The sequence below is a fragment of the Pan troglodytes genome, chromosome 1 (assembly GCF_028858775.2).
Source record: "Pan troglodytes isolate AG18354 chromosome 1, NHGRI_mPanTro3-v2.0_pri, whole genome shotgun sequence".
In the NCBI taxonomy this organism is placed as follows: domain Eukaryota; kingdom Metazoa; phylum Chordata; class Mammalia; order Primates; family Hominidae; genus Pan; species Pan troglodytes.
Genome location: NC_072398.2, coordinates 209,293,098 through 209,320,933, shown reverse-complemented (window position 1 = coordinate 209,320,933; position 27,836 = coordinate 209,293,098). Strand labels below are relative to the sequence as shown.

At 39.5% G+C, this 27,836-nt stretch overlaps 1 protein-coding gene across 13 annotated transcripts in view; it reads right to left on the bottom strand.

Annotated features, from left to right (window-relative positions):
- Nucleotides 1-27,836, bottom strand: part of USP48 (ubiquitin specific peptidase 48) — a 107,581-nt gene that overhangs the window by 23,685 nt on the left and 56,060 nt on the right. For 8 of the 13 annotated variants that reach the window (XM_009450256.5, XM_063784920.1, XM_009450266.4 and 5 more), the window contains 12 exons: nucleotides 27,486-27,614; nucleotides 26,354-26,503; nucleotides 21,680-21,877; nucleotides 19,437-19,551; nucleotides 18,823-18,953; nucleotides 13,162-13,230; nucleotides 4,513-4,637; nucleotides 4,236-4,358; nucleotides 3,895-3,956; nucleotides 3,493-3,603; nucleotides 2,026-2,156; nucleotides 1,274-1,380 (listed from right to left, as the gene is read on the bottom strand). In XM_009450256.5, the coding sequence (XP_009448531.1) occupies nucleotides 1,274-1,380; nucleotides 2,026-2,156; nucleotides 3,493-3,603; nucleotides 3,895-3,956; nucleotides 4,236-4,358; nucleotides 4,513-4,637; nucleotides 13,162-13,230; nucleotides 18,823-18,953; nucleotides 19,437-19,551; nucleotides 21,680-21,877; nucleotides 26,354-26,503; nucleotides 27,486-27,614 (1,451 nt within the window). Of the gene's footprint in view, nucleotides 1-1,273; nucleotides 1,381-2,025; nucleotides 2,157-3,492; nucleotides 3,604-3,894; nucleotides 3,957-4,235; nucleotides 4,359-4,512; nucleotides 4,638-13,161; nucleotides 13,231-18,822; nucleotides 18,954-19,436; nucleotides 19,552-21,679; nucleotides 21,878-22,691; nucleotides 26,504-27,485; nucleotides 27,615-27,836 lie in introns of those variants that run through there. The other 5 variants (XM_063784909.1, XM_009450252.4, XM_063784923.1 and 2 more) reach the window with 3 other exon arrangements.

Sequence of the window (27,836 nt, the reverse complement as noted above, 5' to 3'; positions counted from 1 at the left end):
CAGGGCATAATTATAAGTTACCCTTCTAAAAAATGTGTTTGGAAACAAGCATCAAATAAAATGTATTCCATTTTGTCTTTAATCCCAGAAAGCATGGAATTAAATAAATTAATAAGATATCTAGAGATATGGGTCAGGATCTACCCAAGAGCCATCCCTAATATAATAAAAATGCTTGGAAATCCAATCCAAGCAAGTATTAACACCTCCACTTCCCAAACATATCCAATCAATTTCACCTATCCTTGCAGGTCAATGGAAGAGGCTCTAACTGACCTCTCTTATTTCTGTTATGCCCTCACAGCAATTCCAAACACTATAGCCAGGGTGATTTTTTTTAAACTATAAATCAGATCATATCATGACCTTGCTTGAAACTCTCCAGGGGCTTATATCTACACTGGGAATAAACCCAAATCCTTGGTATGATGTATAAAACCTGATAGTGTATGGTCGTTCATTCCATATCATGATCCCTTCTTGGAATAAATTTCATTCTAGACCAGCAATAGCCACTAGGGTAGCCATTAGCCACATGTAGCTATTTAATTTTAAATCAACTAAAACTAAATTCCTCAGTCACGCTAGCCACATCGAATGCTCCACAGCCACACATGGCCAGTGACTACTGCAGTGCGCAGCACAGATACAGAACCTAGAACCTGTCTATCACCACAGGAAGCTCTATTGGACAGCACTGTTCTAGGTGCAATGGTTTTCACTCTGTTGCATAAGCACATTAGGCTTATCCTTTTGACCTTTGTTTCCTTTGTCTGGAAAACACTTCCCAGGCTGCATCCCTGACAGTGAGGGCTTGGGTAAAAACAACTTCTCCAAGACGCCTCTCCTGTCTACTCCCTGTCTCACACTAACCTCCACTTGACCCTGCTAAAGTTCCTTCAAAACAATCATTTCTGTGTGAAATCATATGAATTTATACTTTATTCCTGATCTTCCTCACTAGGTGCCTATAATTTTGAGAGAAGGTATTATACCTGCCTTCTTTATCACTGTATCCCCAGCACCTGGACCATTCCTGGAACACAGCTGACATTCAGTAAATATCTATGCATCAATTAATAACAAACTAAATTCTCATACAATCACATAACTGTTCATTTTCAATTATTGTCCAATTTCAATTCTGATGCCAAACAGCTCTGAAGGAACAAAAATGCAGTCCTAGGCAGACCCTCAGTGCAAATACAACAGCAAATCAAGCCAAAGAGCACGCTTGATCATTACTAGTCATCGCCACAAGAGGGACCAGTACCTTTTTGTTATCCACAACTTTATGGACATAGATGGTGGCTTGAGTGTATTCACGCAGGTCCCTCTGCTGCTGACACAATAAGCCTTCTCTGCATTCTGGACAGAGTTCTTTGGGGGAAAAAAAAAAAAAGGGAAAACAGAAGTGGCTGAGGAATCATTGTTAAAGAATCAAAGATCTAAAAACATATGTCAAAGTTACTAGTGAATATTCATTAAACTCTTAGTAACATTTTCTTTTTTTGAGACAAGGTTTTGCTGTGTCACCCAGGCTGGGGTACAGTGGTATGAACATAGCTCACTGTAGCCTCAAGCTTCTGGGCTCAAGCCATGCTCCTGATTCAGCCTCTCAGCGAGTAGCTCAAGACTACAGATATGTGCTACATTTTTATTATTTTGTAGAGAGAAGGTCTTGTCATGTTGCTCAGGCTGGTCTGAAACTCCTGGCCTTAAGCAATCCTTCCATCCTAGTCTCTCAAAGTATTAGGATTATAGGTATGAGCTAGTGTGCTGGCCCAAACTCTTAATAATATTTTCTACTAACCATTATATTCTATTACATGCAAATGATAAGGAAATCCATTTACTGTCCATAAATAAACGCACAAATAATGGGATGATTATAATGAGAGTTTCCACCTAGGGAGTTGGGACCGCCGCATGATCTTTAACTTTAAGCAGACAACACTGACACACCCTTTCTTCTTAAAATGTCAGCTCTTAACTATAGAAACCGAAAGCAATATGAAAACTTACTGGGCTCAGAAATATACTGTGTTTCTGAAGGGTTTACATCTCCCATTTCAATTCTCGTGATTTTAATTACATGATCCACAACAAAGAGCTTTTGTATCATTTGCCACTCACTGGGCCATATGAGAGCTATACTGTGCAAAAAAAAACACAACATGCCTTAAGACACATGGAAATTAAGAGAATTAACATAATCCATTAGTCTGCTAAATCAAAACCATTAACACTAACATTTAATCCAAAGGAATTAGAGAGAAAAGATACGTATCATCAACAAAGAATAGTTTTTCATACAAAGGAATGTTACCACAGCAGCAAAACTAAATGGACTGAAATTACATGAATCAACATGGTTAGATCTCAAAAACATAACTGAGTAAAATAAGTTAGTTGCAGAAGTATAAATACAGTATGGTGCCATTTATATAAAAAGTTTTAAATATGCAAGACATTATGTGCGTGCATTTTTTTTTTTTTTACAGAATACTTTCTGAGACAGATAAACTCTAAATTCAGTACAGTGGTTAGTGTGAGAGGAAGGGTGGGAGAAAGAGAAGTAGCAACAGAAGGATAAGCACTGTGGGGCCTTTAATCATATTTGAACCATTTAACTTTTAAACTGAATGGTAACACACATTTGCTTACTGGTGTATTTTCCTGGAAGTCTGACATTTGCAATAACAACGACAGGAAGAAAGGGAGGGAGGAAAGAGAAGAGAGATGCACAGCGAGAGTGAGAGAGCAACAGGGAAGGCGGGACGCAGAGAGGGAGGGAGAGAAAGAGGAGGGAGAAAATGTAGAGAATATATAAACTTTGAACTCCCTTAAACGATGTTAAAGTACTGAACTATGAATAATAAAACTCTAGCTTAACCCCAAGGGCATTTTTATTTATGTGTTCCAATTTCCTTTTCCTGATTTTCTGACAATGTTGGAAGCATTCTACCTTCTCGTATATAACGATTTTTGGTAAAATCAGGGGAGAAATTCACAGATGAACACTTCTGGAAGTACTTAAAGCATGGAATAAAATTTGGGTTCTAAGACCCTAGAATTCCAGATGACCAGTGCAGTGGCTTTGCTCTGCCACCCTGCTAGCCTCCTCCTTTAATTGTCTGAAGCCTGGCCATGGCAGAACAAAACCTATAACCAAGACCATGTTGATTCTGTGATTCTGGAAAAGAGGTCTCAGCACTGGTCACCAGCAGCAGGGGAAGAGAAAGGGTGGCTGTGTTGTCTCCAAGAGGGACAAGGAATGAGCAAAAAGACAAATAGCCTCGGGCAGCCTCTTGTCTTTCCTGGAGAAGCAGTCTTCTTCTCTTTTAAAAGGGGAAAAAAAACCCCACAATTCAGCAAAGGACTAAATTCTTAAAACAGACTATGTCAGATGAGAAATTTCCTAAACATATTTTATTAATCATCAAAAAGAGAAAAGAAGAAAAAAAAATCACATGAAGAGAAGGAACTCACAGTTTAGAATCTTCTTTGGTCATGGAAGCAAATGTAAACATGAGGCCCCCGTGGGGACACAAAAGAGCACTGTTCCCAACTGATGACACAGGGCTGCATCTTGTAGGCTTTCTACTCAAATGAGACAAGGAGGAGAAATATACCTAATTACTGCATGACGAAAGAGAAGATTTTAAAATAATTATTTCAAAATCAGAGATATATTTAAGAAAATATTAGTATTTCAATGTGTTTCTTAGGCTTATTCATTTAACTTAATAGAAAAGAAAGCTTTCAGTGTATGCTGGTGAAAGTAACCATGAAGGAAGGGTACAACAAACAGAATCCACGATATCTTAAAAAATACCAGAGTCAACCAAATCATAATAACAATAAAGGAAATAAAACATATTTTGTTTCTACCTAACAAATTTCCGCCACTCTTCTACAAAGAACTGAGACACGATGTAGAGGACATCCGTATCCTAGAACACAAAAATCACAAAACAGTATCCGTCAATTCACCGCCTGCTTAACACAAATTCCTTATAATATACTTTGGTTGTCCTTATTCAAGTTTTATAAATAAAATGAAAACACAGTCCTCTACCAAAAAATAGCAGGCTGGAGTAAATCCCCTGGTTAGATAACTAAACAAATGAGAATATGAGAAGTTCTGGGTTGTTCTGAAATAGCTCACTGGGAATTTGGCAAGGGCTTTAAAAAGAAAAGATGCATTCTTTCTTTTGTGGGAATCATTATACCTCTGGCCAGTTACTGAGACACGGTCTGTTTTTATCCTGGAACAAATTTGGGAGAGAAGTCTTTTGCTCGTTTGCAATCATCTTATGTAAGGCTTCATTTTCTTCCCCTTCTCTTTCTAAAATCTGAAAGAGAATGAAGCAATCAACTGTCTCCTGCTGACAGCACATGACCTGCCTCCTCCCTACACCCCCGTCAGAAGTACAGTGTTAATTCCCCTGGGAAGTCAACCCAGGGAGGTGGCATGCCATTTCCCCAGATGTCAGTAGCGTTCAGTACCTTGCACTGTGAACAGCACTCTTTGTAACTTGGAAACTCAGGAGCCTTTGGAAAGTACTGCTGCAGTTTGCTCCAAGCCTCTTTAGAAACAAGCCTTCTTTCATTTTCAGATATGCATAACTCACCTGAGTTTAAAAAAATATATTTGGAAAAAAAAAAAACAGCTGAAAAAAAGTCATTATCTATTTCCTATTTCTTAAACTTAAGAAAAATCCACAGGTGCGCTTTTCTTGCTTTGCTAAAGTTTGGTATTTCTAGCTCTCTTTTCTTGTTTTCAAAAACTTCTGAATTTCCGATTTCATTTTAATTCTAAAGGAGGTAGCCATTAACCTCAATTTTATGTCCTTAATCTAGGTCTGTGGTTGAAAAAAAAATCATGAGATAAAAACAAACGTACAAAGCTAAAACCGTGCATTTTCTTTCTCCTTGCAAGGAAGGAAGTAGTCAAAAATGGGATTCCAGGAGTCCTGGGACCTCTGTGCCATGGCAAGTGCTGCTTAACAAAATTACATCTACTCCCACACTCAAAGGTTATCATTTCCTGCAGACTTTATTGCCTCCCATTTGACTAATCTTGAAATCACACTGCATTAAAATAATATTTTGTAAGCTGTGTCCAGCCATCACAAGACCACTGCCTTAAGTTATCAATTCAAAGTTATCAATTCAAACAGAAGATAAAGCAATCTACTGTTCAATCTGAAAACCATCTCCAGTCAAGCACCAACTTGTTTGCTATTTGCAATTTATTTTGAAGATCCCCTTCAATCTTCAAAAATCCCAGAAGACATAAAAAAATAATACTAGTCACCGCCACCTTGCCAGGACCTTTCTCCTCTGGCTCTACTTGTGGTTATACTTACTATTGTTTCAGCTGTTCCCAAGCAATAAGTTAGTGAACTTCACTTATCTACCCATATCGGTCATTACCCAGAAAACTATCTTTAAATTTCTAAAGTCATATGTTTGTTTCTGCACCCATTGGCAAGGTACCTACAGATTTATTAAGAGTAATAAAGCCATGAGCTTTCTAAATACATACTACACTTTCCATAATAAATGAATTTAGAAAGATGAATATAACCAGGCAGAGTACAGCTAGTGAGTAATAAAGCTGGGATACGAAACCAGGTCTATAGGCCAGGCACAGTGGCTTGCTCCTGTAATCCCAGCACTTTCGGAGGCTGAAGCAGGTGGATCACTTGTCAGGAGTTTGAGACCAGCCTGGCCAACATGATGAAACCCTGCGTCTACTAAAAATACCAACATCAGCCAGGTATGGTGGTGCTTGCCTGTAGTCCCAGCTACTCCAGAGGCTGAGGCAAGAGGACTGCTTGAGCCTAGGAGGCAGAGGTGGCAGTGAGCCAAGATAACCACCATTGCACTCTGGCCTGGGCAACAGAGAGAGACGCCATCTCAAAAAAACAAAACAACACAAAACAAAACAAACAAAACAAAACTAGGTCTGAGGCTGGGCTTGGTGGTTCACACTTGTAAGCCCAGCACTTTGGGAGGCTGAGGAGAGCGGATCACGAGGTCAGGAGTTTGAAACCAGCCTGGCCAACATGGCGAAACCCCGTCTCTACTCAAGATACAAAAATTAGCCAGGTGTGTGGCAGGCACCTGTAATCTCAGCTACTCAGGAGGCTGAGGCAGAAGAATCGTTTGAATGCAAGAGGCAGAGGTTGCAGTGAGCCAAGATTGTGCCATTCCACTCCAGCCTGGGCAAGGAGCAAGACTCTGTCTCAAAAAACAAAAACAAACAAACAAACAAACAAACCCAGGTCTATAGCTCATTCAAACCCCATAATATATTTTAAAATTTATTTATTTATTTAATAGAAAACAGGCCGGGGGCAGTGGCTCACGCCTGTAATCCCAGCACTTTAGGAGGCTGAGGTGAGTGGATCACAAGGTCAGGAGTTCAAGACCAGCCTGACCAAAATGGTGAAACCCTGTCTCTACTAAAAATACAAAACAAATTGGCCGGGAGTGGTGGTGTGCACCTGTAATTGCAGCTACATGGGAGGCTGAGGCAGGAGAATCACTTGAACCCGGGAGGCAGAGGTTGCAGTGAGCCAAGATCGCACCATTGTAATCCAGCCTGGGTGACAGAGGAAGACTCCGTCTCAAAAAAAAAAAAAAAAAAAAAAAAGAAAGAAAAGAAAAGAAAAGAAAACAGAGTCTCATTCTGTCCCCTGGGCTGGAGTACAGTGGCACGATCATAGCTCACTGCTGCCTCGACCTCCTGGGCTCAAGCGATCCTCCTGCCTTAGCCTCCTGAGTAGTTTGGCTAACAGGCATGAGCCACCATGCCCGCCTAATATTTTGTTTTGTAGAGAGGGAGTCTCTCGAACTTCTGGTTTTAAGCAACCCTCCTACCTCAGCCTCCAGAAATGCTGGGATTATAAGCATGAGCCACTATGCCTGGTCCCTATAATTTATAATACCTCAGAATGCAACTTAACTTCTACCCCTCACCTCTTCTGGATCTTTGAATAATCTCCAAAAGATTATTTTGCTTTAATAAACTTGTTACCAGAGAAATGGGGTCAGAATGTAAACATGTATTTTCCTTCTGGGTGGGCTGTTAATTTAAATTTCCCGTGAGTCTATGAAAACTTATTCTAACGTGCCCATCCTCAGACACAATTAGGGAATTTATTTTTAAAAATGAAAGAAAAAGGTTAATTGGATTATCAAACCTTAACTTAGTAAGTCCTTATGTGAAATACAATGTAACCATAAAAAAGATTAAGGTAGATTTCCATGACCTGATTTGGAAAGAACTCCACGGCAACTACAATATTTAAATGGTTTCCCTTTTATGCTTTAAAAAAAAAAAAAAAAGAGAGCTTCTTTGTGTGTGGTATAACCCCATGTGGTTATGAGGAAACAATAATGGGAATGCACACGCAAACTTTACTATTAAATGAGCAGAGGAGACCACAGACACTGTGGGTGCACGGCTTCATTCTGATGTGGGGGTACTTTTAGGTAGTGACTGGCTTTTACGTGGGATGAGTGTTTTTCATATGACAAGGAAAGAACAACCCAAATTCATTTCTGAGATCAGAATAATATTAAATAGTCATTTTACTGTAGTCTAGTTGGTAATAAAAATATATAGTCCTTCACTCTACTTGTTAGCTGAGCTTCTAAATATAATTTCCTATTATTCTAATAATTACTACCATAGTAGTTGTTAATATATCATTAATATTAACTATGAATATTAATACAATTAATTAAATTAATGTAATGAATGATAATGAAGTAAATATACTTGAATATTGTCTATGACCTCAAAATAGTTAAATAAATTTGGGTTGCTCTTTTCACTGGGACACATAAATTGTTAGAAATTAAACTTGTATCCTGCAATGAAACATGTTATTTCTTAAATTTTAAGAGAAAGCCAATCAACTAAATCCATTCTATGAGCAATACCTCCCAAAACAAGATCAAAGCAGTGAAGAGAGATTCAATTCAGTAAACATAACTAGAATATCTAAAACTCAAAGATTCTTTGGTAAAAAGAGAAATCTAGTTAACAATGAATTTAGATACTGGATAAATGACCCTCAACCCCTCACCCTCAATCTAGTTCAAACTGTATATAATACTTTGGGCCTCAGGACATCTCAAGAAGTACTTTCAAAATAACAAAACAAAACACAGCCCATCGTCTAAGCAAACTAGGTGTAATAAACAAGGTAAGCTATAGGAAGGTTATTCACTTAAAGGAATAAAAAGTAAAATGGGTAAGAAAGCTTGATATATATAATATCTGTATTATAAAGCTTGTTATATAATATCTGCAACAAATACTGAACTCTAGGATAGTAAATCTTCCAATGGAATATAATCCAATGACTAATTCACACAAAACCTGTGATACATTAAATACATACAACACGTTAGAAATATATAGGGGTTTTGTTATAAAAATATGAAAATTTAAATCAAGGACTTTCCAGGTTAAAATGATGTTTAAAACTGCATTTACTTTAAGTGCCTCATGAAACATCATCAAATCACAATAAAGAATTAAAAAAAAAAAAACTTTTATTTTTAGAGACAGGATCTCACTCTGTCACCCAGGCTGGAGTGCAGTGGCGTGATCATAGCTCACTGTAACCACAGTCTCCTGGGCTCAAGCAATGCTCCTGTGCCTCAGTTTCCTGGGCATCTAGGACTACAGCCGTGTGCCACTTTGCCTAATTTTTATTTTATTTTTTAAATAGAGGTGGGGTCTCACTATGTTGCCCAGGCTGCTCTCAAATGCCTCAGCCTCTTGAAGTGCTGAGGTTATAGATGTGAACCACCACACCAAAGGAATTATTTATATATATATAAAAAAGACATACAGTTATAATGATGAAGACAACAGAGGCAACAACAGGGATAAAAATTATAAAGGTTTAAAAGAAGGTTAATGAGACACAATAAAAATTAACTCTAAGTTGGCAAAAGTCAAGAAGTAACCAGATTTGCTACACTGCAGTACTGTCCCACAGACCCAAAAACTGGGTCCTCATGAAGTAAAGGTAGGGATTTACAAAAAATGAGAGAAGGGATGGAAAGTCTATTTAAGAAGTATGTAGTTAGATGCTCAGTCCCCTTCTCTGCCCTTGAGATCACTGCCCCCTCTAGCCACAAAAGACTAGATGCTTATTCTAGGACAACAAAACCTAAGGCCCCTGAACAGGGGACACAAAACACAGAGACAAATGAAGTGACAAGCTGAGACAGGGATAATTAAACCTTTCCACTCTTGAATGCAGGGACTCCTAAGTCCTCTTCTTTCTACAGCTTCCGAAGAGCGACAGCAGGTCTGAATTTTCCAGGCAGGCAAATGAAAGATACTTATGGAAAAACCTTAGTGGCCCAATAGCAGACAGCGCCATTGGGAATTTCCCAGTGAAACAAGCCAGCTGGGGCTCCGAACTAGTGAAGCTCAGTCACCAAGCCCCTCCAAAACACACCTGGCTTCCACAGAGTGCCTAGCATAATAAATGAACCCGTACAACATTGGGGACAAAGATCTTACAAGCCTACCAGAAACTGAAGTGGAGAAAAATTACCAAGAAACAATGGCTTTGGACTTCTGAATGGTACGTCCACCAGAGCACTACCACAAAAGTCTCTTAAATTTTCACGGAAAAAATATTTCCAACAGACAACTAAATACCTAGGCAAAACTATCCATTCAGTATGGTGATCCTAGACAGGTGACTCTTGCCTCTCTGTGCCTCAGTTTACTTACTCATCAGTAGAATGGATGTGATAATATACTGATAGCACAGAGTTGTTATAAGATTAAATGAGTTGGATGGGCATGGTGGCTGACGCCTGTAATCCCAGCACTTTGGGAGGCCAAGACAGGCAGATCAACTGAGGTCAGGAATTCAAGACCAGTCTGGCCAACATGGCAAAACCCCATATCTACTAAAAATACAAAAATTAACTGGGACTGGTGGCACATGCCTATAGTTCCAGATACTTGGGAAGCTGAGGCAGGAGAATCACTTAAACCCGGAAGGTGGAGGTTGTAGTGAGCTGAGACTGCACCATTGCGCTCCAGCCTGGGCGACACAGTGAGACGCCATCTCAAAAAAAAACAAAACAAAATAGGTAAAATGAGTTAATATTTATAAATGTGGAAAACTACAGGCAAATGGTAAACATTCAATAATTGCCCACTATAATCCTCCTCCTACCAACATCATCAGCACACCTCCAGAAAGCGGTTTTAACAGAAACTTAATGAGTAAAGTGGATTTCTAAGTAAGGCTGGGTATCCTATACCAGAAACATTTTACCCTGGACGCATGGTATGCTGACAGATAACGTAACACAAAAACAAAGGTAGAAAACTATCCTTTTTTTTTTTTTTTTTTGAGACAGGGTCTTGCTCTGTTGCCTAGGCTAGAATGCGGGGGTGCCATCTTGGCTCACTGCAACCTCCACCTCCTGGGTTCAAGCAATTCTCCTGGGTCAGCCTTCCGAGTAGGTAGGATTACAGGCGTCCACCATGACATCCAGCTAATTTTTGTATTTTTGTAGAGATGGGGTTTCACCATGTTGGCCAGGCTGGTCTCAAACTCCTGACCTCAACTGATCCGCCTGCCTCAGCCTCCCAAAGTGCTAGGATTACAGGCGTGAGCCACCACACCCAGTCATACTATCCTTTAAAATATTAGAGAACAAAGTATGGCATCAAAACACTAGAGTTACAGATCAAGATAACAGCCTAAAAAAATAACCCTTGTATACAATTTCTTCCTCCCTCCCTCACTCCCTTCTCATTCCCTCCCTCCCTCCCTTCCTTTCTTTCTTTCTCTTTCTCACTCTCTCTTTCTTTTTTGTTTTGTTTTGAGACAAGGTCTTGCTTGGTCGCCCAGGCTGGAGTACAGTGGCACGTGAATATGGCTCACTGCAGCCTCGACCTCCTGGGCTCAGGTAACCCTCTCAATGTAGCCTTTCATGTAGCTGGGAAAACTGATGCACACCATCACCACCCCTGGCTAATTTCTTGATCTTTCTGTAGAGATGGGGTCTTGCCATGATGCCGAGGCTAGTCTCAAACTCTTGGACTCAAGTGATCCTCCCACCTTGGCTTCCCAAAGTGCTGGGATTACAGGTGTGAAGCCACCGTGCCTGGCCTCTTATGTACAATTTCTGATAGGCTGGGGAGTGGAGTATGTGTCCTGAAACAACATTCGGCTTTGCCATGCTTTGTATTCAAAACTGTCAGTACTGAAATGACATGATAAGAGGTGGGAAGGCAGAGCAAAGGTCAGTGAGCTAAGGAGCACGAGGGCAATCTAAGTTCCAGCACTGTTTCAAGTGGTAGCACCAAGCATGACACAGTATTTTGCCACAGATGCTTCAACTCTCAATATGGAGGCACCAATCCTATGTCCACATCTATGCTGTGAAGGTTAGAAAAGGTGATATGAGAGCATCACTGGAAAAATACACCTCCTTTTGGCTATTCACCCAAACTTCCTTCCCCTGTTTATTTCCTCGTGCTATTCAGCACTCACGAGGTCAACTCATCTTCTCCTGCTGTGCACCTGTAGTGTAAAAGACCAACCAGTAGACACATAGGGTGATACGATGGAAAGAACAGAGGAACTTGGGACTCACAGAGACCAAGACCCAAACACACACCCCAGGATGGCCCCTTCCTAGTTGTGTGGCCTGTAAATGGGAATGCCACTCACCTCGCAAGCTAAAGTGCAGTGAGATAATCCAGAATGCTAGTACTACTCTAGTGGCAACCACCATCACTAGTATCATCAAGGGCACTTCATATAAAAGTGCCAATGTGCATCAGGGATAAGAGTGAGACATCATCCACTGGTTCACAGTGAACTGATGAAACAAGAACTACAGTTACGAATTCATTAGGATCAACAGGAGTCCTAAATATTAGCAATAAATTACCACATAACAAGAAACGCATGAACATGGGTTAACAAAATGAACCACTGACAAGCCAACTTTTCTGTGTCAAATTTATTGTCCTATTGATTTTATTTTAAAGAGATGGGGTATCGCACGGTCGTCCAGGCTGGAGTGCAGCGTCGTGATCATAGCTCACTCTAGCCTCAAACTCCTGGGTCAAGTGATCCTCTCACCCTCCTGAGAAACTGAAACTGCAGGCACATACCACCAAACCCACTTAATATTTTTTTAGAGACAGGGTCTTGCTGTGTTGCCCAGACTGGTCTCAAAATCGTGGGCTCAAGCGATCCTCCTACCTGAGCCTTCCTAGTAGCTGGGATTATAGGTGCAAGCTACAGCACTCAGTGCTCAGACTCTTTGGAGGTGGGAAGGGGAACTTATGAAGTAGAAAGCTTTGAGAAACAGACACCTGCTTGACTTTCACGGTGCTATTAGAATAGAAAATTATGCCTAATATATGATGAATCCCTTGCACGATCATCTTGTAAAAGCTACTTATTAGAAGTAAGCATTCACCAAGACCAAGTAAAGAAATACATGAACCAATACATAGGATTAAATAAGGATTTAGAATTTAGCTTTTTAAAAAATTATCTAGCACATAGTACACAGCAGCTGGTCAATACACAAACAAGAAACTAAACCAAGCCGAGCCCAGTGGCTCGTGCCTATAATCCCACCACTATGGAAGGCCAAGGTGGGAGGCAAATTTAAAAATTAGCTGGGTGTGATGGCGCATGCCTATGGTCCCAGCTACTCAGGAGGCCAAGGCAGGAGGAACACTTGAGCCCAGGATGTTGATGCTGCACTAAGCTAGGACAGTGACAGTCAGAGATCTTGTTGCACAGATAAAAAAATAAATAAAAAACCATAGATAGCCCTAACAAGATGAAGAAGAAGAAACATACGAGCACTATTCTCAAAGTGTTTAACTTGGACAATGACAGTCATGGGAAACAACTGAAATTCAATACTTCAAATTCAAAAGCACTTCAATGGAACAAGTGACAAGAAGTTTCTTTTCCAATGATTTCCTCTAAATATGGGGAAATTCTATTAAAAAAAATTTTTCCCAGGTAAGATGTGAGAGATACTGGCATGAAAGCCAGGCAGTAGAAGCTAAAAGTAAAAAAAAGGATAATAAAACAGAATTCATTTATGCTTCTAGCTTACCATGTGGACACAGAATATCTTCATTAAAATTTAATTCCTCCTCTTCTTTTCTTTCTTCCTTTGATTCATCTAATCAAAAGAAATACAAATGATATCTGCTGTGGTTATTGTGTACTTAAAGTTGAGAGTAGCAGATATACTACTCTGCACAATTTGGAACAAAGAAAACTTTAAAACTCTGAAAATTAGACCCATGTGATTCCTACACAGTTCTGCTAAAAAGTGTTATATTTCTTTCCCTTAAAAGGAAAGAGGAACATCTCAATGACAGTTAACTTTTAAAGATTTAGGTTATGCAAGAAAATGTGCCTTTTTAAATTCAAAAAATGGAATTCTTCTATTAATTCTAGTCAAAGTATCGAGAATACTGTGTCATAAACCAAGTTAATCATCTACATGTCATGTCATGGCATGTCATTTTCACCTACCTACACTTTTTGGGGGTGAACACAAAGCATTAAAGGCAAATTAAATAAGGACTTAACCTTTATCATCAAACAGAGTACTCCCCGCTGATCAGTCAGGGCGTATGTTCTAAGACCCTCAATGGATGCCTAAAACCTACCACCGAACTCGATAAACATCCATTGGCACATTTCTGTTCATGTCTTCCACCCACAAGTTTAATGCCTTTTCCATCTTAACTCACACTGTGGCCATAACTTACAGTTTGTAGTGTGACAGCAAAACTAGCATGAATTTTTTTCCTTCTTAATTTCACAGACAGATTTGTTCCTATAGATCTTAGTAACGTCAGCATACGATTTTTTTTCTTTCCTTATTTAAATCAAGAACTTACTTCCACCGTTCCACTTAAAGGAAGCACTTTGTGGCTTCTTTTTGACATACCTGAATTGCCAACATTACCACTCTTCCACTTTGAGATCATTATTAAGTAAAATAAGGGTAACTTGAACACAGGCACTCCTACAGTCAATCTGAGCACCAAGAGGGTTGCTAGGTGACCAGTCAGTAGCATGTATAGCACAGATAAGCTGGACACAGGGAAAACTCATGTCGCAGGCAGGATGAAGCAGGAGGGTATGAGATATAATATCATCATGCTACTCAGAACAGTGTGAAATTTAAAACTTATGAATTGTTTACTTCTGGAAGTTTCCATGTAATATTTTCAGACTGCAGTTCACTGCAGGTTAACTGAAACCATGAAAAGCAAAACCTTGCATAAGGGTGGACCACTATATAATAAAAACTTGGCTTTTGCTGTTAACATTTCTCTTCCAGTATCTGCTTTTCTTACTTTTTTACACTGTGTCACTATCAATTTATAGTTGTATATACTGGGAACAGGATCAAATGAAGAATCCTTAAGTATGATTAAAATCATTATCCATGGGGGCCAGGCGCAGTGGCTCACGCCTGTAATACCAGCACTTTGGGAGGCCGAGGCGGGTGGATCACGAGATCAGGAGATCGAGACCATCCTGGCTAACACAGTGAAACCTCGTCTCTACTAAAAATACAAAAAATTAGCCAGGCATGGTGGCAGGCCCCTGTAGTCCCAGCTACTCAGGAGGCTGAGGCAGGAGAATGGCGGGAACCCGGGAGGCGGAGCTTGTGGTGAGCCCAGATGGCGCCACTGCACGACAGAGCGAGACTCCGTCTCCAAAAAAAAAAAATTATCCATGGGTTTTCCAGGTTAAGAACTTCACACATTTTTACTACAATTAATACATACAAAAAATATCTACTAATCATTCAAAAACTGAAGTAGAGGCCAGGCACAGTGGCTCACGCTTGTAATCCTAGCACTTTGAGAAGACAAAGGCAGGCAGATCACATGAGCCCAGGAGTTCAAGACCAGCCTGAGCAACATGGCGAAACCCCATCTCTACAAAAAGTACAAAAATTATCTGGGCGTGGTGGCACGCACCTGGGGTCCCAGCTACTCAGGAGGCTGAGGTGAGAGGACTGTTTGAGCCCATGAGGTGGAGGCTGCATTGAGTTGCAATTGCGTCACTGCTCTCCAGCCAGGGTGAAAGAGAGAGATCCTGTCTAAAAAAACAAAACAAAACAAACAAAAACAAAACAAAACAAAACAAAAAAAACCCAACCAACCAAACAAAAAAACCCCACAAAAATCAAGTAAAAAAATGGGCAAAGGAAGGATACAACCAGTTAATTCTGTCTCCTCTTTTTCTCTCTGTCACACACACAAATAACTTCTCAAGCCTAAGAAGATGGTCAACCTCAATGACATTTTGGAAAACGTTAAGCCTCAACACTGCTAAGTCTAACTTCCTATATCAGGCTGATAAAAACTGATGTGACTGCCGGGCACGGTGGCTCATGCCTGTAATTCCAGCACTTTGGAGGGCTGAGGTGGGCAGATTAAGGTCTGGAGTTCAAGATCAGCCTGGTCAACATGGCAAAAACCTCTCTCTGCTAAAAATACAAAAATTAGCCCACTGTGCTGGTGCATGCCTGTAATCCCAGCTACTCAGGAGGCTGAGCCCGGGAGGTAGAGGTTGGAGTGAGCCGAGATCACACCACTGCACTCCAGACTGGGCAACAGAGGGAGACTCCATCTCAAAAACAAAACAAAACAAAACAAAACTGATGTGACGGATGTATTCTTTATGTTGACAAAAGCATGCAAAAATGAACCCCCTAATATGCATATATTGAAGAAAATTTACCAATATGTGTCAGTATGTGGCAATTGTAAGTATTTATAATTCTCTGATCCAGCAATTTCTAGGAACTTATTTCTCAGAAATAATCGGAAAATTCTGTAATGATGTAAGTACAGGACACAAAAGGACCCTCACCACATCTGTGTGTACATAGTCATGTAAAAAATTAAAATAGAATCAGATAAACATAATGGATCCACAAAACAAAATGCAATTAATCAATAAAAAGGGCTGTATGTTTTGACAGGGAGAGATGTACAACTGTGCCCATATGAGCTGTATTATAAAAAGCCACTATTTACAGTGATTGTATCTGGTGGGAAGGCTTTGAAGTTCTACTTTGTCACATTTGTGCTGCTTGAAGCTTTTGAAATGTTTTAATGGGGGAAGGAGAATAGAGACATATTACTCTGAAAGCAACATGAAAAATAGTTTTAAGCTATGCCAACATGAAGGCACTTTCTATTATGGCATCCAATTTTACTAAAAATGAAGGGACACTGATATATAAAGAGGCCTTTTTCTTTTTTTTTTTTTGAGACGGTGTCGTGCTCTGTCGCCCAGGCTGGAATGCAGTGGCGCCATCTCAGCTCACTGCAACCTCCTCCTCCCGGATTCAGATGATCTCCTGCCTCAGCCTCCTGAGTAGCTGGGATTACAGGTGCATGCCACCACGCCTGGATAATTTTTGTATTTTTAGTAGAGAAGGGGTTTCACCATGTTGGTCAGGCTGATCTCGAACTCGTGACCTTGTGATCTGCCCACCTCGGCCTCCCAAATTAAAGAGGTTTTAAAAAGCAGTAAATAAATATTTAACACTAAGTCACATGTTATCATTAAAATTATAGTATGGTTTTTCAAATGACAGGATACTAGAACTCAAATTGATGTTAAGTTCATGAATTATATAGCACAATAAAACATTTTAATCAAAAGTAAAAACTCAGCTGGGTGCAGTAGCTCACACCTGTAATCCTAGCACTTTGGGAGGCCAAGGTGGGCAGATCACTTGAGCTCAGGAGTTCAAGACCAGCTGGCCAACATGGTGAAACCCCATCTCCACTAAAATACAAAAATTAGCCGGGCATGGTGGCACATGTGTAATCCCAGCTACTTGGGAGGCTGAGGCAGGAAAATCACTTGAACTGGGAGGAGGGGCGGGGGGCGGGGGGCGTGGGGGCAGAGGTTGCAGTGAGCCAAGATCACGCCACTGCACTCCAGCCTGGGGGACAGAGTGATATTCCATCTCAAAAAAGTAAAAAAAAAAAAGTCTCAAAAAAGAAAAAAAAAGTAAAAACTCTTCAAGTTTGAAAATGTTAATCACAGCTCAAAGAGTTTAAAACTAATACTGGGTTGGTTTTCCCAAAAAGTAAGGTAGTGAGATAGGAAGATCAATACCAAATAAAATAAATATAATATAAAGTGACAGAAATGGGCGAGGCTCAGTGGCTCACACCTATAATCCCAGCACTTTGGGAAGCCAAGGTGGGAGGATCGCTTGAGCACAGGAGTTGGGAGACTAGCCTGGGCAACATAGTGAGGCCTTATCTCTAGAATTTAAAAGAAATAAAAACTCGTCAGGCACGGTGGCTCACGCCTGTAATCCCAACACTTTTGGGAGGTCACGAGTTCAAGACCAGCCTGGCCAACATGGTGAAACCCTGTCTCTTCTAAACATACAAAATTAGCTGGGCGTGGTGGTGTGCACCTGTAATCCCAGCTACTTGGGAGGCTGAGGCAGGAGAGCCGCTTGAACCCAGGAGGCAGAGGTTGCAGTGAGGCGGAGATTGCAGGGAGCCGAGACTGCGTCACTGCACTCCAGCCTGAGCAAAAAGAGCAAAACTCCATCTCAAATAAATAAATAAATAAAATAAAAACTTAAAAAATAAAAAATAATGATACAAATGATATGAAATGCTTGAATGCAGAAAATACAGAATATTTTAATAAAGGTCAAGAACATTAAAGTAATAAATTTCCTTGACATCTTATGAACCACTGATTATAAAATTAAATTTAGTGTTTGCTTTACAACAACATAATTTCTGATTTGAAAGCATAGGAAACTCAGAAGAATTTACAAGCAAAAAGCTATTTAAAAGCTGCCCCCTCTATTTGATGAAAGATAAAGAAGTACAAGCTCATTTACTTGACAAAGGCAGTGTGGCAGATAATCCAAAACCAAAATGTACTGAGCATACAATATATTATGCCAATTTGCAGTAGACTTAACCTTTCTTTAAACTCTTAGCCTAGAACAGAATTAATATTAATTTTGCATGTGATTAACTAGAGAGAGCTTGAGCCCGAAGCATGATAGGTTATAAAGGAAAATTTCACATGTGAGTTGCTGAGTCCTTGCTGAATTTCAATAGCTTAAAAATCTTTTATTTGCTCTGAGCTACTTGTGAGAGCTTGTAGTTTAATAAAAGTTGTCTTTAAAATTACATGGATGGGTATGAAACCAATTTTGCTCATTTTTTGGGTTTTTCTTTTTCTTTTTTTTTTTTTTAAGAGACAGAGTCTCGCTCTGCCGCCCAAGCTGCAGTGTAGTGGCGCAATCTTGGGTCATGGTAACCTACAACTCCTGGGTTCAATCGATTCTATTGCCTCAGCCTCCCGAGTAGCTGGGACCACAGGTGTGCAACACCACTCCTGGCTAATTATTTTTGTATTTTTAGTAGAGACGGGGTTTCACCATGTTGCTCAGGCTGGTCTTGAACAACTGACCTCAAGTGATCAACCTGCCTCGGCCTCCTAAAGTGCTGGGATTATAGGCATGAACCACCGCACCCAGCCTAAAATTGTTTTTTAGGGAAACAGGGTCTCACTCTGTTACCCAGACTGGAGTGCAGTGGGGCTGGCACAACCGCTGGGCTCAAGTGATCTGCCCGTCTGAGCCTCCCAAGTAGCTGGGACTACACGAATGAGCCACCGTGCCTGGCCCACTTACATTTTCATGGTATAGTTTCACAATGATCTACACATAGATTTAAAGTGTTACCTTTATTTAAGGTGCTACCGTTCATCTTTCCGTTGCTTTGTTCTGCATCACCATCTTGCTCATCCAGCTGTTCAAGAGCTAGCTGGCGCCAACTCCGCAAGGAAGACTTCCCCACCCAAAATCCATCGTTGCTGTGGAACAGAGAGAATGTTAAATCATACAAGTAATATTTCCAAACACTGTCCTCCCTTCTTTGCCTGTAAAAACAACTAAAGTAAATTACAAACACTCAACATCAGCTACTGTACATGTAATTGATTTTAACCCACTTCCTAATTTCGGTCACTTTCTCTGTTCACTATTGAACTGCAGGGATCTAATATTTTGTTTCCATTCTAAATATTATCCTGCTTTTCCTACCTTCAAGCCAACCACACCAATCAAATGGTAGGATGGAATACAGTGGCAAAGGCTATCTGACTCAGCAGTTTTCTTTATCGTTGCCACAGGGGCAGTCATTGCAAAATTTACTTTTGATCTGGCTCTACCATCCACTTTATCACCCTTCTTCTAAAAATCCCAACTTCCTATTTTTAATAAACAACGAGATGCTTGGTTATGACCTCTTGAAAACTTCTTAGTTTATCATAAACAATGTACACTGTGCAACATACCCCTTTACTGCTGCTTTCAGCAGATTATTAACAGTTTTATAATCTTCATTTAGTTGGTTCTTCAGACGCAATATGCGACAACGTTCTACTACACATTCCTTACACAGGGCTTTCACTACAGGCAAGAAAGAATGAAAGGAAATATATTTCATTCAAACAGACTTCCTGTTAGGAAAATGTTTTCAGCACTTCACAAACACAGACACATTCTAAACCAAAGTCACAAATGTTGGCAATAAGGCAAATTGGTATATACCCTAAATTATTTTACTAAGACAATTAGAAACCAAGACGGCAATACTGTTATCTGCATAAAGAACAATGAGAGACAAAATGTTGTATTACATTAAAAGTATCTAAATACAGTATCTGACAAGGTTTACATGCAATCTTTACAAGATGATAATCAAATAACTGAGGTTCTAAGGTGGGGGGGGTTAAATATAGCTGATAATTATAAATAATGATCTTCATGTGAAAGTGATCTTCAAAGCACACTAAAAGGAAAAGCAAAATGAAGGGCCTGGTTTAAAACACAAAGAAGTTTTAGGAATCATCTAAAATGTGAACGCTCTTCCTATTGCATGGTTTATTCATTGTGAATTAAGAACAGTGGCAGGTATAGTGGCTCATACCACCAAGAGCTCTGGGAAGCCAGGCAGGGAGGGTAGCTTGAGGACAGGAGTTTGAGACCAGCCTGGGCAACATAGTGAGACCCTGTCTCTACAAAAAATGTAAAAATTAGCAAGGCATGGTGATGTGTGCCTGTAGTCCTAGCTACTTGGGAAGCTGAGGTGGGAGGACTGCTGAAGCCTAGAAGTTCTAGGCTGTAGTGCACTATGATTCCACCACTGTACTCCAGCTGGGGCAACAGAATAAGACTCTGTCTCAGGAAAAAAAAAAAAAAAAAAAAAAAAAACAGGCCAGATATGGTGGCCCATTCTTGTAATCCCAGCACTTTGGGAGGCCCAGGCAGGTCAATCACTTGAGCCTAGGAGTTCGAGACCAGCCTGGGCAACATGATGAAACACCATCTCTACAAAAAATACAAAACTTAACCAGGCATGGTGGTGCATGTCTGTGGTTCCAGCTACTTGGAAGACTGAGACGGGAGCCTGAGGAGGTTGAAGCTGCAGTGAGCTGTGATTGCACCACTGCACTCCAGCCTGGGCAACAGAGTGAGACACTGTCTCAAAAAAACAAAAACAAAAATTCCCAGAAATTTAGGAAGCAAAACTCCAGTCGTGTTTAACAGAAGGCCTGCAGCATGTAGTTAAATATCAAGTTTTATGCAATAAGTTGTATACCATTAGAAAACAGCACTTAATTACAGAAAAAGTGTATTGGGGAGGGAGGTGTCATGTAATTTCCTACAGCCTCATCTGAAAATTGGAGGGAGGATTGTGTTGGCAGCTACTCATGTAAAAAGAAAAATGTTTCAAGGAGGCAGAACAGAAAGGCAGCCAAAACAAAATAAACCGTGGGTACTATGTGGTCATATATAGCTCTACATTTAAGGTAGAATCAAGTAGCTTCCATTCATAAACTAAGTAACCATCTACAGCTCACACACTGTTAGAAGTCACCATAGCCGGGCGGGTGCGGTGGCTCTTGCCTGTAATCCCAGCACTTTGGGAGGGCGAGGTTGAGTGGATCACTTGAGCCCAGGAGTTTGAGACCAGAGTGGGCAACACAGTGAAACCCTGTCTCTACTAAAAATACAAAAATTAGCCGGGCATGGTGGTGCGCACCTGTAATCTCAGCTACTCGGGAGGCTCGAGAATCACTTGAACCCAGGAGGCGGAGGTTGCAGTGAGTCGAGATTGAGCCACTGCACTCCAGCCTGGGTAACAGAGTGAGACTCCGTCTCAAAAAAAAAAAAAAAAAAAACTCACCATAACATGGAGGCACAAACTTGCAATTAACCAGACAAGGGCTCAAGTACCTTAAACAGTATTACACAGAGTAACAAACTACTACCAGACAGTTTTCTCAAAAGGGTCCTATTTTGTCTGCTTTGAGAGGGGTTAAAAGAAACAAACCAAAAAACCCCAACCAACCCTCTATGAATAGCATCAGTTGCTTAACTTCTACTTTATTTAGCAAATCCTTTGTGCAAAGTGTAAGGAATATTTGGTCTAGCATAGTTTGGGTCAAATCATCATAAGCCACACTCATAAAGACCGTAAGATGAAGATTTAATGAGCTGCTCTTTTTTAAACAGAGAGGACATCTTGAATTACCAGTTAGTCTTGGACCTCCTCCATATCTACTATAGAAAATGTCAGCTGCATATTCAGATATCCTCTTCATAATTGATATTTTATCCGGGTGAAGCTTGTCATGGGAACACAGGCAAGCGTGATTATCAATAGGTTTGGTAGGTGTTGATTCATCCAACCACTTTTGCAGCCATTCCAGAGAGACAAACTCATAGGGCTCTGAGAAAGCAAGCATCGGAAAGAGTCTATGTATTTTTACAGTTTTTTGACTAAGTGATACATTCATTTTTCTCAAAAGACAATGCAAACTCTGTCCAGAGTTAGCAGAATCAGAAGAATCATTGTCTGGGGGAAGATGTTTGATGAGTACGACACAAAGCTCCAGTTAAGTGCCACTCCTATGAGTTCAAGGAGCTGTGCACCATAATGCTGAGTCTGCACAGTGCCCTATGAAATAGGCTGGTATTATTAACCACATTCTACAAGAGGCATCCACATAGTCTTGCCAAATAGCACAGCAGAGCTTTGATCAGGACACCCATGTTTGTTGACTACAAGTCATGCTCCATTGCTGCCTCACAAATAACACAACCTCATGCCCTACTGTGTTTATTTCATAAATTATTTTTGTCAGTACTTTTCACATATAAGTGATATACATCTGAAAATTAAAATGAGAAGCCAAACTGAAATAAACCTCACCAACTACGACCACACTTCAGAAGACGCTTTTAACCACTGAACTTTCTTCATCCAAGATGACACTGATGGCAATTTTGAAAAGGTATTTAATTCCCCCACCCAAATCCAAGTCATGATCTATTCATTATATTATTATTTATTTCAAGAAAGTAACCTATTTTAAACAAGTTCGAGGATAAAGTACACTAGAACTGAGTCATCAATTTTGAAGTTGCAAAAATTAAAAGACAAAACCAAACACCTCAAAATGAGTTTTAATTTGGGGAAAGGAAATCCCTAGAATTCCCTAAAAGCCAAAATCAAAGATAAAGGGCCAGCTTTGATTACTTACAAAGATCTCCAGTGAGTCCCAGCATAAAACATAGAAGAAAACATACAGAGGTTGAATTTATATTTTTGTATTATATACTCCTTCTGATGAGATCTGAGGGACAGATACTTCAACGCAAAGCCCATTGTGACCAGTTTTATACTCCCCAGAGAGTTACATGTCTAGAAAACTAACTCCCATTTTAATTTTACAGTAAACCATCTCAATTTTTATGAAAACAAAATTTGGCACTGTACATCATCAACTAAGAGCCTTCTAACTGGTCAAGTCGAATGTGGCTCCTGAGGAAGAGCACAGGACTGTGAGTCGAGGTCACGGTCTAATCCAAGTTCTGCTACCAAGAAAATGAACCTGAACAAGTCACTTAAACTTTCTATGTTTCCAGTCTTTTATTTGTAAAATGAAGGTAATAATACCTGCCTTCTACCTACCTCATGGGAATGTTGTTGAGTATAAAAGATAAGCTATGTGAAGCATTTTGAGCTTTTTGGAAGAAAAGAGATATGGAAAAGTTAATTATACATTTACGTAAACTTAATATATAAAAGAGGAGACCTTGGCTGGGCACGGTGGCTCACGCCTGTAATCCTAGCACTTTGGGAGGCCGAGGCGGGCAGATCACCTGAGGTCCAGAGTTTGAGACCAGCCTGACCAACAGGGAGAAACCCTGTCTGTACTAAAAATACAAAAAATTAGCTGGCATGGCGGCACACGACTGTAATCCCAGCTATTCGGGAGGCTGAGGCAGGAGAATCACTTGAACCCGGGACACGGAGGTTGTGGTGAGCTGACATTGCACCAGTGCACTCTAGCCTGGGCAACAAGAGTGAAATTCCATCTCAAAAAAAAAAAAAAAGAGGAGACTTTAAGATGCAGTATATGTAACACAGCTGCAGCACTTTACAGTATATCATGTTATGGCTAATTACATTCAAAATGCCTCCTGACTTTATTTGCCATTTATCAAGCTTAATCTGCCAGGGATAGAGTACACTGGGTATCTGGGGAATGCAAAGATAAATGATCCCTTTCTGAAAGCAAGATAAAAGTCTTAGCATACTCTAATCTTTTCCCAAGGACAGTCAATTAGATTAAAATGGTAAGCAATATGAAGGCTATCAAAGGAGAAAAAACAGGATTGTGATAAAGAGCAACATTCAAGAATAAGTCACTAGGCATCCTAGTTTCCCCAGCAGCTGGGGAGGAGTGGACAGACAGCAGTATCTGTTATTGCTAACTGAAAGAAAACACCCTAAGAATCCTGGCCCTCACAATGAAAGGAATCTAGGAAAGCTCAAAATGCACAAAGCCCTCCTTGCCAGGGGATGTCTGCAGGAATTCAAAGCCTAGGGTGACTGTGGCCCTGACTGTCCAGCAACAAGGTGGCTCAAAGGCAAGACAACATTTTCCAATCTCACAGAAAACTTCCAAGGAAAGCTTGTTGTTTTGGTTTTTGAATTGTTCAATATAAATTTAATGTTAAGATACAATGATTAGAAAAACTATGTACGGTTTTATAGTAAGAGGAGGAAGACAGAAAGCAGAGAACAGGCCTATAATTCTAATCTAATACCATGCTTACTACTAACAGCAAATTCTCCAGATTTCACTTTAGTGCGCTGTGGGCTCCATGAAGGAAGAGTGACTATGGTCACAGAAGTCTGTCTTTCTTTCCATTTTCAGTCTCTATCATCATAAAGAGTTGCACTGACTCTGCCAAGAGCTTGCCTGAGAATACAAGTGGAGCACAAGTCTCATAGTTAAGGCAGATTCTGTTTGTGGCAAAGTTTTTACACTACAGATGTTTCTGCACTAGAAAAAGACTCTAAGTAGGCCCCTCAAATATATTCCCTAGTATTTGTGATTCAGTAAACTACAAGCATTGCTTTCCAAAGGCCATGGACATAATCAACTCCAAATGAGGGAGAACTCTCCCATTATCAAGCTGGAGATACCAGACTATATGAAACCTCAGCATTTGATGAGGAAAGCAAAATATTAAAATATTTACCACAGGGAAATATACATTTTGGTTCAAAGTTCTTTAAAAAGAAAAAAAAAAACCTGGATTTTGAACATGACACATTTTCTTTGGAAAGTTATAAAGTCTAGAACAATCACAGCATCAAAAACATCTGAAAACACTTTACCTAGAGATAATTTAAGTATATTTCAATGGAAATAAAAAGGGCCAAAAGCACGTTCCTACTGAGGCTCAGATTTTAGGGTAAGTGATCTTTGTTTTTTTAAATATGTTCACACACAAAAATAAGATTTAGAAAATGCATAACAAAAGACTTCTCTTGCCAGCACAAAACCATGCTCATTAACTTTGAGATTCTACATAATTTTACAGCGTGGACTGTCTACAATATAAGTTTACTGCAAATGGAAAAGAATTATATAGCTCATAATTGGTAAAAGTATAAATAACACAGAGAAATATTCTAAGAACATAAGCATATTCTAAGAACATAAGGTTCCTATATGCTGAATGAAAACAGCCAAAGGAAGCACAGTGCTAACTTGACACATAACATCTTTGAACTCTATAGTTCTAAAGAGTGGTTCAAATGAGTATTTCACTTTAGACCCAATTAAGTCCCTTTCTCTTGCCCAGTGGACACAGGAAACCGTGAATAAAGTTTGGAAAATAGATTTCTAGGTCCCGACACCTTTGAACAAAGACCTATAAATTTAGAGATCTGAATCATGGGTTCATTTCCAAATCATTTCCAGTTACATTAAGGTCAGTTTAATTATTTAGGATAATCCCAACCCTTGGACAGAGTTAAAGTAACAGATTACAAAGAAGGGTCAGAATTGAATTAAAATTTAGTTAAAATATATTCTTATAGACTTGGCAATTTTTGTTTACATTTTGCTTAAAGTTATACTAGTAATGGAAAATTAAGATATTAAAAAGACAAACCACAAGTACAATTATGCTTAAGTATTTATTTTCTAAAGTAAGGACTAAATTGTCTCTCTTCCTTAAGTAGGAATTAGGCTTGGGGAATTCATGTCTTTAAAATGACAAAGATAACTTAATACAAATGGCACATCAGCCTTTAAAAAGGCTTAATTTGGTTTCATTTTGAGACATCAGGTAAACCTGAATAAACATATACAGAAAAGGGATAAGCTGGATTATGTGGGATATTTCTAAGAAATCAGGGGTCAGCAGAAAGCTTTTCTACTCTTAGCATAATATTTGGTATTAAACTTCAAGTTAATCTAATAGTATCAAAAAAACTGTATTCATATAATAGAATGTCTGTTAAAACTGTTAGGTCACAAAGTATGCAAAGAAACAGAACAGGCAAGTTGCTTTTTCCATAGTAATCCAATCGGATTTTTCTTAAACAAGTTAATATCTCACAAAATATAAATATCTACAATACTCATGGATGCAGAGTGCTGACCTAAATGTTATAATTTATTAACAGCTTCCCATTTTTAGGAGTACAACGTAATGAAATAATATGGAATGCTACACATCAAGTTACTGTTGGTTTACAAAGTACTTTTAGAGTGTTTAAGCTGGCTTTAGTGGGTTATTAGAAAGAGTAAGTTTGAGAAAGTTTCTTCATATACATTTGTGAACATAAAAAAACAAGGCACTTAATGGCAACAGTGCTGTCCCAGAATATCTTACAGACCAGCTCCAGCAGGTAACCTTTGGTACAGCTCCTTAACCTCTTCGTGTTTTGCTTTTCCTTTATCCACACTTTGCTTACGCATCTCAGCCATTTCAATACACCACTCCTCAAATTTGGAATTATCCCGATCTACCAGCTCTTGAAGAAAGGCTATTCAAAACAGAAAGACAAAAAACAACTTTATTCTTGTTTTCAAATATAGTGAACCATGCTAATCTCTAAATCATATCAAATACTGATTAAAACATTGGCAGAAATTCCAACTATGGTCTCCCTGTCTGCTAGAAACCTCCAAACTGAAGGCAGAAGTAAAAGTGAAGACAGCCACTGGAATAATCCTAAGTTGATTCCCCCCACCTAGCTCTCCATGACATCATCAGCCTCCCAGAACAATCGAATGGCTCAAAATCACTTTAGAATAGATGACGCCAGGCGGGCGCAGTGGCTCATACCTGTAATCCCAGCACTTTGGAAGGCTGAGGCGGGTGGATCGTGAGGTCAAGAGTTCAAGACCAGCCTGGCCAAGATGGTGAAACCCCATCTCTACTAAAAACACAAAAATTAGCTAGGCGTGGTGGCACGCACCTGTAATCCCAGCTACTCGGGAGGCTGAGGCACAGAACTGCTTAAACCCAGGAGGCAGAGGTTGCAGTGAGCTGAGACTGCACCACTGCACTCCAGCCTGGGCGAAAGAATGAGACTCCGCCTCAAAAAAAAAAAAAAAAGGAAAGAATAGATGATGCCACCAAGCTTAGAAAAGTGCTGAGTAAAATGATTCAGACTCAGACTGTCTTCAGGGCAGCAACAACTCTACCTTTTATATTATGAAGTCTAGAATATCTATAGATAATTGAATAAAATTCACAAATACTCTATAAACTGAACAAAATAAAACCAAATTATACTTTAAATACATGTTTTGATTACTTTCTGATTTTTTAATAATTGCATTGCTTTATTTCAGAAGCTCCTTTCTTAAAAGTAAATTTGCAATTAATATTTACTTTCACCAACATTCACCTTATGGAATCAATTTATCATAGTAACTAAAAGCAATCCATTACTTATCATTAATCTTTGAGTATGGCATTCTAAAACATTTGCCTGCTATAATCCTGGAAAACTGCTTTACCTGGAACTTGAACAGTAGTGTTGGGCTTTTCTTGAGTTTGCAGTCTATAAACCAACATATATGCATTTCGAGAGCAATGAGTTCCTTTGCCACACTTGGGTTTACGTGTCTGAGACTTAGAAGGTTCTGCTGAGATAGAGAAATCAAAAGGTACCTTAACTTAAGTGCCTAGAGTTTGTTTATTCTTTAGCGGGGCTATAGAAAACAATTTCCAAAATATACACCCAAGACACATTAACACCAATCTAAAACATTCAAAGGCCATAGAAATTTGGCAGGCTCTTTAGCTTTAATATTTAAAAAAGTTTACTACCACTATTGCCTGCCACATTCTATTTTTTAAAGGTAAAA